At 47.8% G+C, this 15,774-nt stretch overlaps 1 protein-coding gene across 2 annotated transcripts in view; it reads left to right on the top strand.

Annotated features, from left to right (window-relative positions):
- The first annotated feature begins 6,654 nt into the window (after window positions 1–6,654).
- The window catches only part of fnip1 (folliculin interacting protein 1), a 195,368-nt gene continuing 186,248 nt past the window's right edge, over window positions 6,655–15,774 (top strand). For both annotated transcript variants that reach the window (XM_072512468.1, XM_072512466.1), the window contains exon 1: window positions 6,655–6,810. In XM_072512468.1, the coding sequence (XP_072368569.1) occupies window positions 6,725–6,810 (86 nt within the window). In that variant the 5' untranslated portion in view covers window positions 6,655–6,724. The remainder of the gene's footprint in view (window positions 6,811–15,774) is intronic.

The raw sequence follows: 15,774 nt of genomic DNA, 5'->3' as shown, positions 1-15,774 counted from the left end.
ACGGGCATGAGACCCCCTGTCTTTTCGACTCCGGGAGCACGGAGAGCTTTGTCCACCCCGACACCGTAAGGCGCAGCTCACTCCACACCTACCCAGCCTCCAAAACAATCTCCCTTGCCTCCGGGTCCCATTCGGTTCAGATCCGGGGGTACTGTATCGCCAAACTCGCGATGCAGGGCGCAGAGTACGCTCGTTTTAAACCCTACGTCCTCCCCCACCTCAGAGACCCCCTACTGCTCGGATTGGACATTCAATGTAATCACCGAAGCCTGACCTTACAGTTCGGTGGACCCTTGCCCCCCTCACGGTGTGCAGCCTCATGACCCTCAAGGTCTCCACCCCCCTTCACTCTTTGCGAACCTCACTCCTGACTGTAAGCCCATCGCCACCAGGAGCAGGCGGTACAGTTCGCTAGACATGACGTTTATCAAGTCGGAGGTCCAGCGACTGTTGAGTGAAGGGATCATCGAGGCCAGCAACAGCCCCTGGAGCGCACAAGTAGTGGTCGCCCGGACCGGGGAAAAGAATCGGATGGTTATGGACTACAACCAGACAATTAACCGGTTCACACAACTGTATGCGTACCCCCTCCCCCGCATAGCGGAGATGTTCAACCAGATCGCGCAGTACCGTGTGTTCTCAACGGTCGATCTGAAGTCGGCCTACCACCAGCTCCCAATCCGCCCGGAAGAGCGCCACTACACTGCCTTTGAAGCAGCCGGCCGACTCTTCCACTTCCTCAGAGTCCCCTTCGGCGTCACTAACGGGGTCTTGGTCTTTCAGAGAACGATGGACCGAATGGTGGACCAGTACTGTTTGCGGGCTACATACCCGTACTTGGACAATGTGACCATCTGCGGCCATGATCAGCAGGACCATGACGCCAACCTTCTGAGGCTCCTCCAGGTCGCCCAATCCCTCAACCTTACATACAACAAAGAAAAGTGCATCTTCCGCACTACCTGACTGGCCATCCTCGGTTACGTCGTGGGGAACGGAGTCCTAGGAACCTACTCCGACCGTATGTGCCCCCTCACAGAACTCCTCCCTCCCCACAGCCTCAAGGCCCTAAACGATGCCTGGGGCTGTTCTCATACTACGCCCAGTGGGTCCCCAACTATGCAGACAAATTCCGCACACTTATTCAAACCACCAGTTTTCCCGTGACGGATGAGGCCCGCTCGGCCTTCAGCCGCATCAAGGCCGACATCTCCAAGGCCGCAATGCACGTGGTGGACGAGTCGATCCCCTTTCAGGTAGAGAGCGATGCGTCAGACGTCGCACTGGCCACCACACTCAACCAGGCGGGCAGGCCAGTAGCATTCTTCTCTAGGACACTCCACGAGCCCCCAGATGCCCTGTCCCGCGGCACATGCGCCAGTGCGCAAGATGACCGACTTCGGGCTATCCACAATGACCTCTGTCACCCGGGGGTCACCCGGCTTACCCACTTCATTAAGGCCCTGTGGTAAACCACTGTTGCACCTATATTAGGTGATGTATGGTAGGACCTGTACTACAGGTACGATGGTAGTCCCTGCCTGCTGGCTCCGCCCAGTAGGCGGAGTATAAGTATGTGTGTCCTCCGTGCAGCAGCCATTTCACCAGCTGCTGTGGGAGCCTACACATCTTAGAGCAATAAAGCCTCAGTTGGATTCAACTCTTGTCTTTGTGCAATTGATCGTGCATCAATTTATTGCTCTAAGATTTTCAGAAAATGGACCTCCAAACCAAGCCGGATTACCTACAGCTGGACCCGCAATCAAGCAACGCCAAAAAGGACTTTCAGCACTGGCTAGCTTGTTTCGAGGCATACATCAACTCGGCACCAAGCCCTGTTCCGGAGGCTCAGAAAATACAGATACTGTACTCAAGGTTAAGCTCCAACGTCTTTCCGCTGATCCAGGACGCGCCAAATTACGCCGAAGCCATGATGCTACTCAAAGAAAATTACGCCCAGAAGACGAACACGCTCTTTGTGCGGCATTGGCGGCATTACCTGGCCAGCAGGAGATTCACTCTCCTCAGACCAACGGTTGGTAGCCTTCATGTTCAATAACACACAGCGGGGCAAGATCAAGAATGATAAGATCTTGAGGTGGAGGATCGAGCTCTCCACCTACAATTACGAGATTTTGTATCGCCCCGGCAAGCTCAACGAGCCCCCAGGCGCCCTATCCCACGGTACATGTGCCAGCGCACAAGTAGACCGACTCTGGGCCCTGCACGACAGCCTTTGTCACCCGGGAGTCACACGGTTGTACCATTTTATAAAGGCCCACAATCTGCCCTACTCCGTCAAGGAAGTACGGACAATCACCAGGGACTGCCAGGTCTGTGCGGAGTGCATACCACACTTCTACCAGCCGGACCGTGCGCGCCTGGTGAAGGCCTCCCGCCCCTTTGAGCATGGATTTCAAAGGGCTCCTCCCCTCCACCGACCATAACACGTATTTTCTCAGTGTGGTCCTTCTCCGTAGGCACGTCCGAATCCACAAGGCGGACCCGTTGGTGGAGAGGGTGCAGTTGCTCCATGCGAACCCCCAGTATGCCTACGTGGCATACCCCGACGGCCGCCAGGATACTGTCTCCCTCAGGGACCTGGCACCAACAGGTTCCCCACACACACCCCCCTCCGGCCCGGCGCCACCCTCCCCTCCCCCGGCGCTCCCAGCAGCAACCCCCCCCAGGACCATCCGTCTTCCCCCTGCCCATGCCTGAGTATGAAGAGGATTTTGGCATGCTCCCGGAGTCACCGAAGACCAGACCAAAATCGGCATCGCTGCCACCAGTGCGTCGCTCCCAGCGGCACATCAAGGCCCCCGACCGGTTGAATCTCTAACTGGTCCATTGGACTTCAAAAGACATTTTTTTCTCACAAAAATTGTACATGTAAAGTTCAGTTGTTGTATATAATTCTCCACCACCCCCGCCGGACTCAATTTTAACAGGGGGTGAATGTGGTGAACCACTGTTGCACCTATATTAGGTGATGTATGGTAGGACCTGCACTAGAGATACGACGGTAGTCCCTGCCTGCTGCTCCGCCCAGTAGGCGGAGTATAAATATGTGTGTCCTCCGTGCAGCAGCCATTTCGCCAGCTGCTATCGGAGGCCACACATCTTAGAGCAATAAAGCCTCAGTTGTATTCAACTCTCGTCTTTGTGTAATTGAACGTGCATCAGGCCCGCAATCTGCCCTTCTCCACCAAGGAGGTCAAGGCAATGACCAGGGACTGCCAAGTCTGCGCAGAGTGCAAACCGCACTTCTACCGGCCAGACAAGGCCCGCCTGGTAAAGGCTTCCCGGCCCTTTGAGCGCCTAAGCATTGTCTTCAAAGGGCCCCTCCCCTCCACCTACCGTAATATATACTTCCTCACCGTCATCGATGAGTACTCCCGCTTCCCCTTCGCTGTCCCTTGCCCCGACATGACCTCAGCCACTGTAATAAAGACACTGCACAGCATCTTCACGTTCGGTTTCCCTGCCTACGTCCACAGCGAGCGGGGCACATCGTTCATGAGCGATGAGCTACGTCAGTACCTGCTCAACAAAGGCATCGCCTCGAACAGGTCTACGAGCTATAACCCACAGGGAAACAGGCAGGTGGACAATGAGAACGCGACGGTATGGAAGGCCATTCTTCCTACCCTCAGGTTTAGAAGTCTCCCGATCCCCCGCTAGCAGGAGGTCATCCCCGACACCCTCCACTCCATCAGATCACTCCTCTGCACAGCCACGAACGAGACCCCTCACGATCGTTTGTTTATCTTCCCCAGGAAGTCCATCTCCGGGGTCTCGCTTCCATCTTGGCTGACAACTCCGGGACCAGTTCTTCTCCGGAGGCACATGAGGAGCCGTAAGACTGACCCCCTGGTCAAGAGGGTCCAGCTGCTCCATGCCAACCCCCAGTATGCCTACATCGTGCACCAGGACGGACGGCAAGATACGGTCTCCCTACGGGACCTGGCGCCAGGTGGTTCCCCTACCAACGCGCCCCGCTGCCCGCCGCCACCCCCAGCTCCCCTGGGTCTCCTGCATTGTCCCGCGCCGCCACTGCCGCCACCCATCACCCCCCTGCCTACCCCCACACCCCAAACGCCTCCAACACACCGGACTGAGGCTCAAGCTGCAGACACAACGCCCCTGGAGTCACCATCTGCAACAACCATGCCCGCCGCACCGCCAGAGCTGAGGAGGTCAAAGAGAACGATTCGGCCTCCAGATAGACTGAATATGTAATAACCCCACGGCACCCCCACTGGACTTGATTTTTTAACGGGGTGAATGTGGTGAATGCATTCACCTAATGCATGCATGATACTGTAACCTATGACCTGGAAGTGGTAATACGAGCTGCTTCCACGTACTGTACTGTAACCCCGGTAGGCTCCGCCTCTGGCTCCGCCCTCACCGAGGCCATATATAGACCGGCCGCCTGTGGGCGGCATTCATCTGTACAACCGACTCTGGCTAGGGAAGTTCATGACTAATAAAGCCTAATAATCACTAGCTCTCTCTGCCTCTCAGTGAATTGAAGGTATATCAGGTGGAATAGTAGAACGACACCAAGAGGCCCAATGCAGGGGCATTGACAACACTGGCTGAGAAAGGTAGTTCAACACAGGTCAAAAGGTATGGGTCAGAAATTATGCAAATGGCCCCACATGGTTAGCAAGAACGGTCAAGGCCAGGACAGGACCTGTGTCGTATGAGATACGTGTGGGAAAACATGTAATAAAGAAATACCTGGACCAGGTTTTGTTTCCACCCCCGGAGCTGACTCAGACCAGCATACCAAGGACCATGGAGAGTCCTCACCGACAAACTATTCACGCCCCTCCGGCACCACTGGTGAGGACATCGGACTCGGATATGGACACCATGGATGACACGGCAGATGTCCCCTTGCCGCCAGATGATGGGGCGAACCGCCCCTCAGGCGCTCTCATCGGAAAAGATGGGCGCTTAGCCATTCTACCTCCCTTAGGCCGGAGGCCGAAGTGGAGGATTTGGACCCAGCGCAGAAACAAAGCAGGAGACCCGTGAGTCACGAGGACCACCGGATCTCCTCGGACGTTGGGGAGGAGGGGTGTAATGACTTAGGCCTTTGAGATTGGCCAATTAGAATACAAGTTCCCTGATTAGTGGCCCAGTCAGGGAACCCCTTTCCCTGTATATAACAGGGAGTGGCAGATCCTCTGTGTTCCCTGTGTAGACAGCAAGCTGAATGCACCTGGCTGTTCGGCTGTTGGATTTGCAAATAAAAGGAATTGTAGTGAAGGGACTTCTGCCTCTGTGGACTTATTACACCTACCAATACTATTCTGGACAGATGCATTTACAGCAGGCAGGTTGATGACGATGAGGTCGCGTATGTTTTTCCCTCTTGTTGCTTTCCTCATCACCTGTCGCAGACCCAGTCGAGTAGTTATGTCCTTTAGGACCCGGCCTGCTCAATCTGTGGTGGTACTGCCCAGCCACTCTTGGTGATGGACATTGAAGTCCCCCATCCAGAATACATTCTGTGCCCTTGCCCCCCTCAGTGTTTCCTCCAAGTGGTGTTCAACATGGAGGAGCTCTAATTCATCAGCTAATGGCAGATAGTATGTGGTGGTCAGCAGGTGGTTTCCTTGCCCATGTTTGACCTGAAACCACGAAGCTTCATGGAATCCAGAGTTGATGTTGAGGACTCCCAGGGCAACTCCCTCCTGACTGTATACCATTGTGCCTGTTGTATGGTGGTGCAGGACATACCCAGAAATGGTGATAGTGGTGACTGGGGTGTTACCTGTGGGGTATGATTCTGTCAGTATGATTATGTCATTCCAGTGCCTAGGTCGAAGACAGGTGGTCCGTCCAGTTTCTTTCCTTTTTAATGCCAGGTTTCATGAGGGGTATTTTGTATACATTAGTAACTGGAGGAGGTCAATTTTAAGATCGTGAAAAGAATACAGAGAATTGTTAGAACCTAAAACAACTCGTGAAAAACAGCAGTGAACACAAAATAACTTTCAAAAAGGTGATTATTCACAGTAACTTCATTGCATTGTTAATGTAAGCCTACTTGTGAGAATAAAGATTATTATATTCTTAGTTAAATGTTTTTAATTTTTATAAACTATATGGAAAGGTGATAAAGTGAATAACTGTTAGCTTTGGGTCTTATCCTTCAGTGTTGTAAAATTCTATAAGTTGAAATGTTTCCTCTGGTTAATTTTGAAAATTGCTGCCGCAGTGCTTCTCCCAGCGCCAGCCCCATTTCGTGATAAAACTTCACACAAAGCGGCACATAACCAATCCCATCATCTCTGTGAAATGAATGCGTTTAAAATAGCGTTTTGATCATTTTTTTGCAGTTCGAAAACAGTACACTGGAATAATTGCTGTATTCCTCGTGCATGCTTTCATATGAGTCGTTAATGATGCTGCTAAGAGGTTGAATAGTATGTACTGTGAGACGGGAAGATCAGCTCCTTGCACACATTGTACACTCCCCTCAAAAAACCAAAACATTGAAAAAAAAACACCAAGCATGTGGTTTCACGACACGAAGCAGCCAATAAGTACTTCTGGTACAGAGCAGGTCTGTGGACAGAGGGCCAATGAAATAAATCGTTCGGAGTTTCCCTGAAGCCGCGGCACTGAGCCAGTCTCAGTCATATGACAGTGAAGCTCGATGGGGTGGTGACTTGAACTCCAATTCTCACCCATAGGAAACAAAATGCCACCGACTTTATTTCAGAAACTCTTTAATAAGCGGAATGGCTTAATTTCTCCCAAAGGTTCGAAGGTAGACAATGCCTTCAGGTAGGAACTGCGTTTACGTGTTTTGATCCTTCTCTTACTGAAGAATTATACCAAAGAGTATCGATAGTTGAATTGATACAGTGAGTGAAAGAGTGTAGCGCAGAGCTCGCAGATACACTGTATCCAAATTACGGAAGTGTGTTCCAGTGCTGAATTGATGCATTCTGTGCGTTTCTTGTATCTTTTTGAGTTTCGCCCGTGCACAGGCTGCAATCGTGCTTATTCTGAGAACTGCTTCGTTGCGCGTCTGTTCTTTGCCTTAATTTTGGGGAAGAACGTCTTTGTACGTGTCGTTCTCAGTGGTTGGGTGGACCTACGCGTGCTTTTTCATCTTGTGACAATTATTGAGATAAAGACTTAGCTGGAAATCAAAAGGGGGAAAACGCCTTGAATTCCAAGTAAAAATAAATGCGAAAAACACTGACATTGGTTGGGGATCAGCCCTTTTGAAGCCTCTTTACATTAAAATATTCACGATATTGATCACTGAGGGTCGGTGTGGTTTCGGATGGGTATGATCTGTTACAGAATTGTTCCTTCTAAAAATGCACATCTTCAAAATAATGCAGCTTTTATATCCGCATGGAGTGGAGAGTATAAACAATCTTATGGGATCGAATGTAAATACTAACATGCAATGGATAATAAACCTGATGTTTATCAATGTTGTAGCAAAGTGGAAAATTTGCTGTATTTAAAGTGGGAATGTACCAGAACTGTGGACTCAAATTAAGTAATGATTTCAGATGTAAAATCCAGCAGATTTTACACCTAGCCTTCAGTCAGAAGGGCCCAGTTAATAGAAGAGAACTTTCACTAAATGACCTGTTGAGAGAGTAAATGGAGATGGGAATTAATGTAAAAAATGCCAAATGTTTCCCCCCAATTTTTATTTTCTCATGATGGATGTTATGCACACAAAAGGGGCCTAGATTAAATCTTCTACTTGTACTGATTTAGTAGGTCTCGGCTAGTGTAGTTATTGAAAAGTAACAATTGACCCTTATTCTCAGTATTTTTGTTTCTCGTTCCCATTCATAAGACCATAAGACATAGGAGTGGAAGTAAGGCCATTCGGCCCATCAGCCATGATTGAATGGTGGAGTGGACTTGATTTCAACTCCATTTACCCGCTCTCTCTCCATAGCCCTTTATTCCTCGAGAAATCAAGAATTTATCAACTTCTGTCTTAAAGACACTCAACGTCCTGGCCTCCACCGCCCTCTGTGGCAATGAATTCCACAGACCCACCACTCTCTGGCTGAAGAAATTTCTCCTCATCTCTGTTCTAAAGTGACTCCCTTTTATTCTAAGGCTGTGCCTCTGGGTCCTAGTCTCCCCTGCTAATGGAAACAACTTCCCTACGTCCACCCTATCTAAGCCATTCATTATCTTGTAAGTTTCTATTAGATCTCCCCTCAACCTCCTAAACTCCAATGAATATAATCCCAGGATCCTCAGACGTTCATCATATGTTAGGCCTACCATTCCTGGGATCATCCGTGTGAATCTCCGCTGGACCCGCTCCAGTGCCAGTATGTCCTTCTTGAGGTGTGGGGCCCAAAATTGCTCACAGTATTCTAAATGGGGCCTAACTAGTGCTTTATAAAGCTTCCGAAGTACATCCCTGCTTTTATATTCCAAGCCTCTTGAGATAAATGACAACATTGCATTTGCTTTCTGAATTACGGACTCAACCTGCAAGTTTACCTTTAGAGGATCCTGGACTAGGACTCCCAAGTCCCTTTGCACTTCAGCATTATGAATTTTGTCACCGTTTAGAAAATAATCCATGCCTCTATTCGTTCTTTGAAAGTGCAAGACCTCGCACTTGCCCACGTTGAATTTCATCAGCCATTTCTTGGACCACTCTCCTAAGCTGTCTAAATCTTTCTGCAGCCTCCCCACCTCCTCAATACTACCTGCCCCTCCACCTATCTTTGTATCATCGGCAAACTTAGCCAGAATGCCCCCAGTCCCGTCATCTAGATCGTTAATATATAAAGAGAACAGCTGTGGCCCCAACATGAACCCTGCGGGACACCACTCGTCACCGGTTGCCATTCCGAAAAAGAACCTTTTATCACAACTCTCTGCCTTCTGCCTGACAACCAATCGTCGATCCATGTTAGTACCTTGCCTCGAATACCATGGGCCCTTATTTTACTCAGCAGTCTCCCGTGAGGCACCTTATCAAAGGCCTTTTGGAAGTCAAGATAGATAACATCCATTGGCTCTCCTTGGTCTAACCTATTTGTTATCTGTTCAAAGAACTCTAACAGGTTTGTCAGGCACGACCTCCCCTTACTAAATCCATGCTGACTTGTCCTAATCCGACCCTGCGCTTTCAAGAATTTAGAAATCTCATCCTTAATGATGGATTCTAAGAAAAGTTGAAGGGTAAATGGGAGGAGGAGCTGGGGGAGGAGATCGAGGAAGGTTTGTGGGCTGATGCCCTGGGTGTAGGGTCAATTCCTCCTCCTCATCTGCCAGGCTCAGCCTGATACAATTTAAGGTGGTTCACAGAGCGCACTTGACGGGGGCGAGGTTGAGTAGGTTCTTTGGGGTAGAGGACAGATGTGGAAGGTGTTCAGGGAGTCCGGCGAACCATGTCCATATGTTTTGGTCATGCCCGGCACTGGAGGTGTTCTGGAGAGGAGTGGCGGGAGCAATATCTCAGGTGGTGAAAGTCCAGGTCAAGCCAAGCTGGGGGCTAGCAATATTTGGAGTAGTGGACGAGCCGGGACTGCAGGAGGCGAAAGAGGCCGGCATTCTGGCCTTTGCGTCCCTGGTAGCCCGGCAAAGGATCTTGCTAATGTGGAAGGAGGCGAAGCCCCTTAGCGTGGAGGCCTGGACAAATGACATGGCTGGGTTCATAAAGTTGGAAAGGATTAAATTTGCTTTAAGGGGGTCTGCGCAGGGGTTCTACAGGCGGTGGCAACCGTTCCTAGACTATCTCGCGGAGCGTTAGAGGAAGGTCGGTCAGCAGCAGCAGCAACCCTTGGGGGGGGGGGGGGGACGAGAGATTGCTTGAGGGGACGGACGAGTGGGGGATAACATGGAGGTTGGGGGGAACTGGCACGAACGGGCGAGAGCCAGTGTATAAAGCTCTGTAAATATATCATACCATGTATATATCTTGCTTAGGGCGATTTTGTGTTATTTTGTTACGGGGGGAGGGGGACTGTATTGTTTGTAAGGGGAAAAAATTGTTTTGTTAAAAAACTTTAATAAATATATATTTTTTAAAAAAAACCAATGGATTCTAGAATCTTGCCAACAACCGAGGTTAGGCTAAACACTGACCCTGTGGATGTATGTTCATGTTAATTTCAATAAACTTGATATTTCACCCCCAAACGTACATTGCACAGCCAATTGTTTCAAATATAATTTAGCTTCCTTTAAATTGTTGAACAATGTTTGCTAGAATGTCATAAAATTAAATGTTTTCCTCCCAAGTGTTTGCAAACATTTATTCCAAAAAGGTAGTGCAAGAGGAGGATTGATGTGATTCACTTCTGATGCAAATGAGTTTTGCCTTTTCTTTTGCAAGGTAGCCAACTACCTGGTTCATAAGATATAGGAGCAGAATTAGGCCATTTGGCCCTAATTTTTATTGTCACAAGTAGGCTTACATTAACACGGCAATGAAGTTACTGTAAAAAGCCCCTAGTCGCTTTTGGCGCCTGTTCGGGTACACGGAGGGAGAATTCAGAATATCCAAATTACCCAACAGACTTGTGGGAGGAAACCGGAGCACCTGGAGGAAACCCACGCAGACACACGGAGAACACGCAGACTCCACACAAACAGTGACTCAAGCAGGAATCGAACCTGGGACCCTGGAGATTTGAAGCAACAGTCCTAACCACTGTGCTACCGTGCCGCCACATCGATCATGGCTGATCATATCATGGCCTCAACTCCACCGACCTGCCTGTTTTCCAGAACTCTTCAACCCATTACCAATGCCTTATTTTTATTTTTTTAAATAAATTTGAGTACTAAATTATTTTTTTTCCAATTAAGGGGGAATTTAGCATTGCCAATCCACCTAGCATTCACATCTTTGTGTTGTGTGGGTGAGACCCAAGCAAACGCGGGTAGAATGTGCCAACTCCACACGGACAGCGACCTGGGTACCATTGCTTATGAACAGTTATTCGGAATATTTGCCACTTTGTGTTTGTAAGATATTTTTCAATCTGTATACTAATCTTTGATGTCAATTGGAGTTACTAATGTGTGGAAATTAGATTATCTTGCTGTGATTGGGAATACTGAGGACTCAGTTTGGAAAATATTAGAAAGCCAGTTATACTTTGGTATAAATGTTCCGCCTGAATTTTTCTAACCAACTCTTGACATGTTCCTGTCTCTGCTAGATTTAGATTCATTGTCACGTGTACCAAAGTGCAGTGAAAAGTATTGTTCTGTGTACAGTCCAGGAAGGTTGCTCCATACAAGAAAATGTAGAACAAACAATAAATGAAAATACATAGACAGTGGGTGAAGTATACGGTATATAGTGCTGTAACTGTAGAGAAGATGCGTAGAAAGATCAGTTCAGTCCAGGGCCATTCAGGACTCTGGTAACAGCACGGAAGAAACTGTTTTTGAATCTATTGGTGCATGCTATTATGAACTGGTTGGAAGGCCTGCGAGGGATCTAGTTGATTCCTTCCTTCTCGTGGCAGAAATTTAAAAGCCAGTATGGAAAGAGTCTACGGTGTACCTTTTTATACATAATCTAAGGAAACAAAAACTTTAACAAACTATGGATCAGTGCTTAGAATTGTTTTGCTGTAAATTAGCAACTTTTTCCTTTTACAAAAAAGGCCAGGATCTTTGCCTAGTTAAAGGGAGCATTGCTGCTTTAATACGCAAAAACAAAATACTTCAGATGCTGGAGATCTAAAATTAAAACGAGAAAATGCTGGAAACACTGAAAGGACAGGCAGCATCTGTGGAGAGAGAAAGCAAATGACTGATTCAGGTTGATGACTGTTCATCTGTTCTGATAAGTCACTGACCTGAAACGCTAATTCTGCAATATCTATTGAGAGAGCAGCAGAACTGACGTTTTGAGTCAATTACGTTTTTATCAAACAGATGCAAGATCATCGACCTGAGTCGGTAAATTGGTTTCTCTCCATAGATGCTGCCTGACCTACTCTGTGTTGCCAGAATTTTCTGTTTTTATTGCCATTACTGCTTTGCTGATACATGAGATTTTTCAATTTTTTAATTTACCTTGCGCCTCGTTCCTCTTTGTTTTAACCTCCTTCTCCTCTCCCTCACCCCCGAAAGCTAAGACTAACCACAATTCTACAGGCCAGATAATAAAATTGCAGTGATGTCTTTCCTCGGGAATCTTATTTTGCTCAGCAGTACATTTCATTTTGGTGTTGTTGGAGTGTGAGAACAGATCATGCAGTGTTTTGAATGTTTAAATTGTGTAGTAGTGGATTAGGTGGACAGGTCAGGGCCCTTCATGCATCAGTGCAGACTCAATGTGCTGAAGGACCTCTTCTGCACTGTAGTATTCTGTGATACATAAATGGGGCTAGTGTGAACCACACTGTGGCGGTGTTTCGCTGTGAGTTTGTAACTGTAGAAATGCATTTTATTTTATCAATTCTCAATTTTCAAGCTACAGTTTTGTGATTATATATGTATTAATTTTGATTAACTTTGTTGATTTATCAGCATTTATGTAGACTGTCATTATTGCAACTTTATTGGCTGAAATAATGTTTTTCACCAAATCTGGACATGAGCATTCTTCTTGAATGAGCTGTTTTACTATCCGATAGCCTGGTATGTATGTCTGCTTATGTCCTTAATATATCTTTTAGAACATGAAGGAGAGGCAGTGGTACAGTGTTAATGTCGCTGGGTTAATGCTCTGGGGGCATGGGTTCAAATCCCACCATGACAGCAGGTATAATTTAATAAATCTAGAATTAAAAGTTAGAGTCTAATGGTGAGAACAAAACCATTGTTGATTGTCACAAAACCCATCTGGTTCACTAATGTCCTTTAGGGAAGAAAATCTGCCATCCTCAGCTGGTCTGGCCTACATGGGACTCCAGGCCCACAACAACATCATTGATTCTTAAAAGCACTAGCAAACCATTCTCCTTTTATGAACTCTAAAAGGAATAATAAAACCACATGGACCACCTGGCATTGACATAACCTAAGCACTGGAAACTACAATGGCACACCCAACCCTGTCAAACCTGCAAAGTTCTTTTTACTAACTTTTAGGCTTGTGCCAGAATTAGGAGATCTCATCATAGAATCATAGTTTTACAGCACAGAAAAAGGTCCTTCGGCCCATCATCTATGTGCTGGCCATCAAGCACCTCTACTTTAATCCCATTTTCCAGCACTTGGTCTGTCGCCTTGTATGCTATTGGGGTTTCAAGTGTTCAGCTGAATACTTCTTACATGTTGCGAGGATTCCAGCCTCTACCACCCTTTCAGGCAGAGTTCCAGATTCCCACCACCCTCTGGATGAAAAAGGTTTCCTCAAATCTCCTGCCTATTGCCTTAAATCTATACCCCCGGTTATTGGCCTCTCAACTAAGGGGAAAAATGTCTTACTATCTACCCTACTTAAGTCCTTCATAATTTTGTACACCTCAATTTTTACCCCAGCCTCTCCTGTAAGAGGAACAACCCCATCCTAACCAGTCTCGTCTTCATAGTTGGAACACTCCTGCCCTGGCAACATCCTGGTGAATCTCTACTGCACCCTTCCTCGTTCAATCACATCCTTCCTATAGTGTGGCAACCAGAACTGACCACTTTACTCGAGCTGTGACCTAGAGTACTGACAAACATTTAATACAGCGCAATCATAACCCCCATGCTGTCCCAGAGACTAGTAAAGAAATGCCTGATGTAATCATACTCACGGAATCATACCTTGCAGACAATGTCCCAGACACTACCATCACCATCCTGTGCCACCAACATGACACAGCCACCAGAGATGGCCACAGTAGTCTCTTCTCTGGAGGGAGTTACCCTGGGAGCACTCATCATTGACTCTGGGCCGTAAGAAGTCTCATGACATCAGGTCAAACATGGGCATGGAAACCTCCTGTTAGTTAAATAGAAACTGTAGGCCATTCGGCCCTTCGAACCTGTTCCGCCATTCATTATGATCATGACTGATCATCAAATTCAAGGCCTGATGTCGTGTCTCTTCCCCACCATTCTGGACTCCACCACCATTGGGAACATTCTTTCTGAATCTACGCTGTCTAATCCGGTTAGAATTTTATAAATTTCCAGGAGATCCCCTCTCACTCTTCTGAACTCCAATGATATATAATCTTAACAGATTTAGGGCACGATTCACACAAATGGGAACAAAGTCCCATAGCGACCGCACTTAGCCGCGTGTGTCCCGGCACTCACAGTGCTGGGAAACACATGGCTTCAGACTCACATTGTATAAAAGGCAGCCTGAACGGGGCCACACATGGCCCTGTTTTGAACAGTTGGGAGCTCCGCACTCCGGAACTCCCAAATGTAGCCTCATTCTAAAATGGCGTTCCAATTTCAGAGGCCTCCAAAGCAATCTCCTCGCCTCACCCCCCAAAGGAAGGATCCCCATCCCCCAATGCCCACATAGGCCTGATCACATGCAAATAATGCCAGCTCAGCATCGCTAACCTGCACCATCCATGCCAGCTGGCAGTGCCACCTGAACACCACCAGGCTAGCACTGCTAGGGTGCCCAGGTGGCACCAACAGTGCCAGGATACCACCCTTCCCTAAGGGCATGCAGCAGGAGGCCTCCAATCCCCAGAGAGACCCCCATGAGTGCTGTTCCACGTGGTCCTTATTAATGGAGAACGGTGCTAAACAATGCTCGCCTGAAGTTTCTGAGGCGAAAAGGGTGAATCCCAAAGCCTCCGGTACCTTGGGAATCTGCACATTAGAGTGAGACTAACTGGCTAGCTCTAATATGCAGATTTGCAAAAAAATGTGGGGAGAATGTGCATGCTTCCCATGGCCTTCGTGTCACGGAGGTATCATTAGCTGTAGAAACTTAAGCTCCAGGTTTCGGAATTCATAGTCGGTGTCATGCAGCACAGAAAGAGGCTCTTCGGCCCATCATGTCTGTGCTGGCCATCAAGCACCTCTCTATTCTAATGCCATGGTCCAGCACTTGGTCCGTAGCCTTGTGTGCTATGGTGTTTCAAGTGCTCATCAAAATGCTTCTTAAATGTTGCAATGGTTCCCGTCTCAAACATCCTTTCAGGCAGTGACTTCCAGATTCCCACCAACCTCTGGGTGGAAAAGGTTTTCCTCAAATCCCCTCTAAAACTCCTACCCATTATCTTAAACCTATGCCCCCTGGATATTAACCCCTCTTTAATAATAATAATAATCTTTATTAGTGTCACAAGTAGACTTACATTAACACTGCAATGAAGTTACTGTGAAAATCCCCTAGTTGCCACACTCCGGCGCAACGTCTGTTCGGGTACACTGAGGGAGAATTCAGAATGTCCAATTCATCCGACGTCTTTTGGGACTAATGAGAGAAAACCAGAGCACCCGGGGGAAACCCACGCAGACACTGGGAGTGACCCAAGCCCAGCAATCAAACTCCGGTCCCTGGAGCTGTGAAGCAACAGTGCGAAACACTGTGCTACTGAGGGGAAAGGTTTCTTCTTATCTACCCTGACTATGTCCTTCATAATTTTGTACACCTCAATCAAGTTTCCCCTCTTCAGCCTTCTCTGCTCTAAGGAAAACTACACCAGCCTAACCAGCCTCCCTTCATAGCTGAAACACTCTAGCCCAGGCAACATCCTGATTAATCTCCTCTGTTCCCTTTCTAGTGCAATCACATGCTTCCTATAGTGCGGCTACCAGAATTGCACACCGTACTCTAGCTGTGGCTTAACGGGCGTTTTATGTAGCTCCATCATA

Source organism: Scyliorhinus torazame, chromosome 7 (genome assembly GCF_047496885.1).
Source record: "Scyliorhinus torazame isolate Kashiwa2021f chromosome 7, sScyTor2.1, whole genome shotgun sequence".
Taxonomy (NCBI): Eukaryota; Metazoa; Chordata; class Chondrichthyes; order Carcharhiniformes; family Scyliorhinidae; genus Scyliorhinus; species Scyliorhinus torazame.
This window is presented reverse-complemented; position numbering and strand designations above follow the sequence as displayed.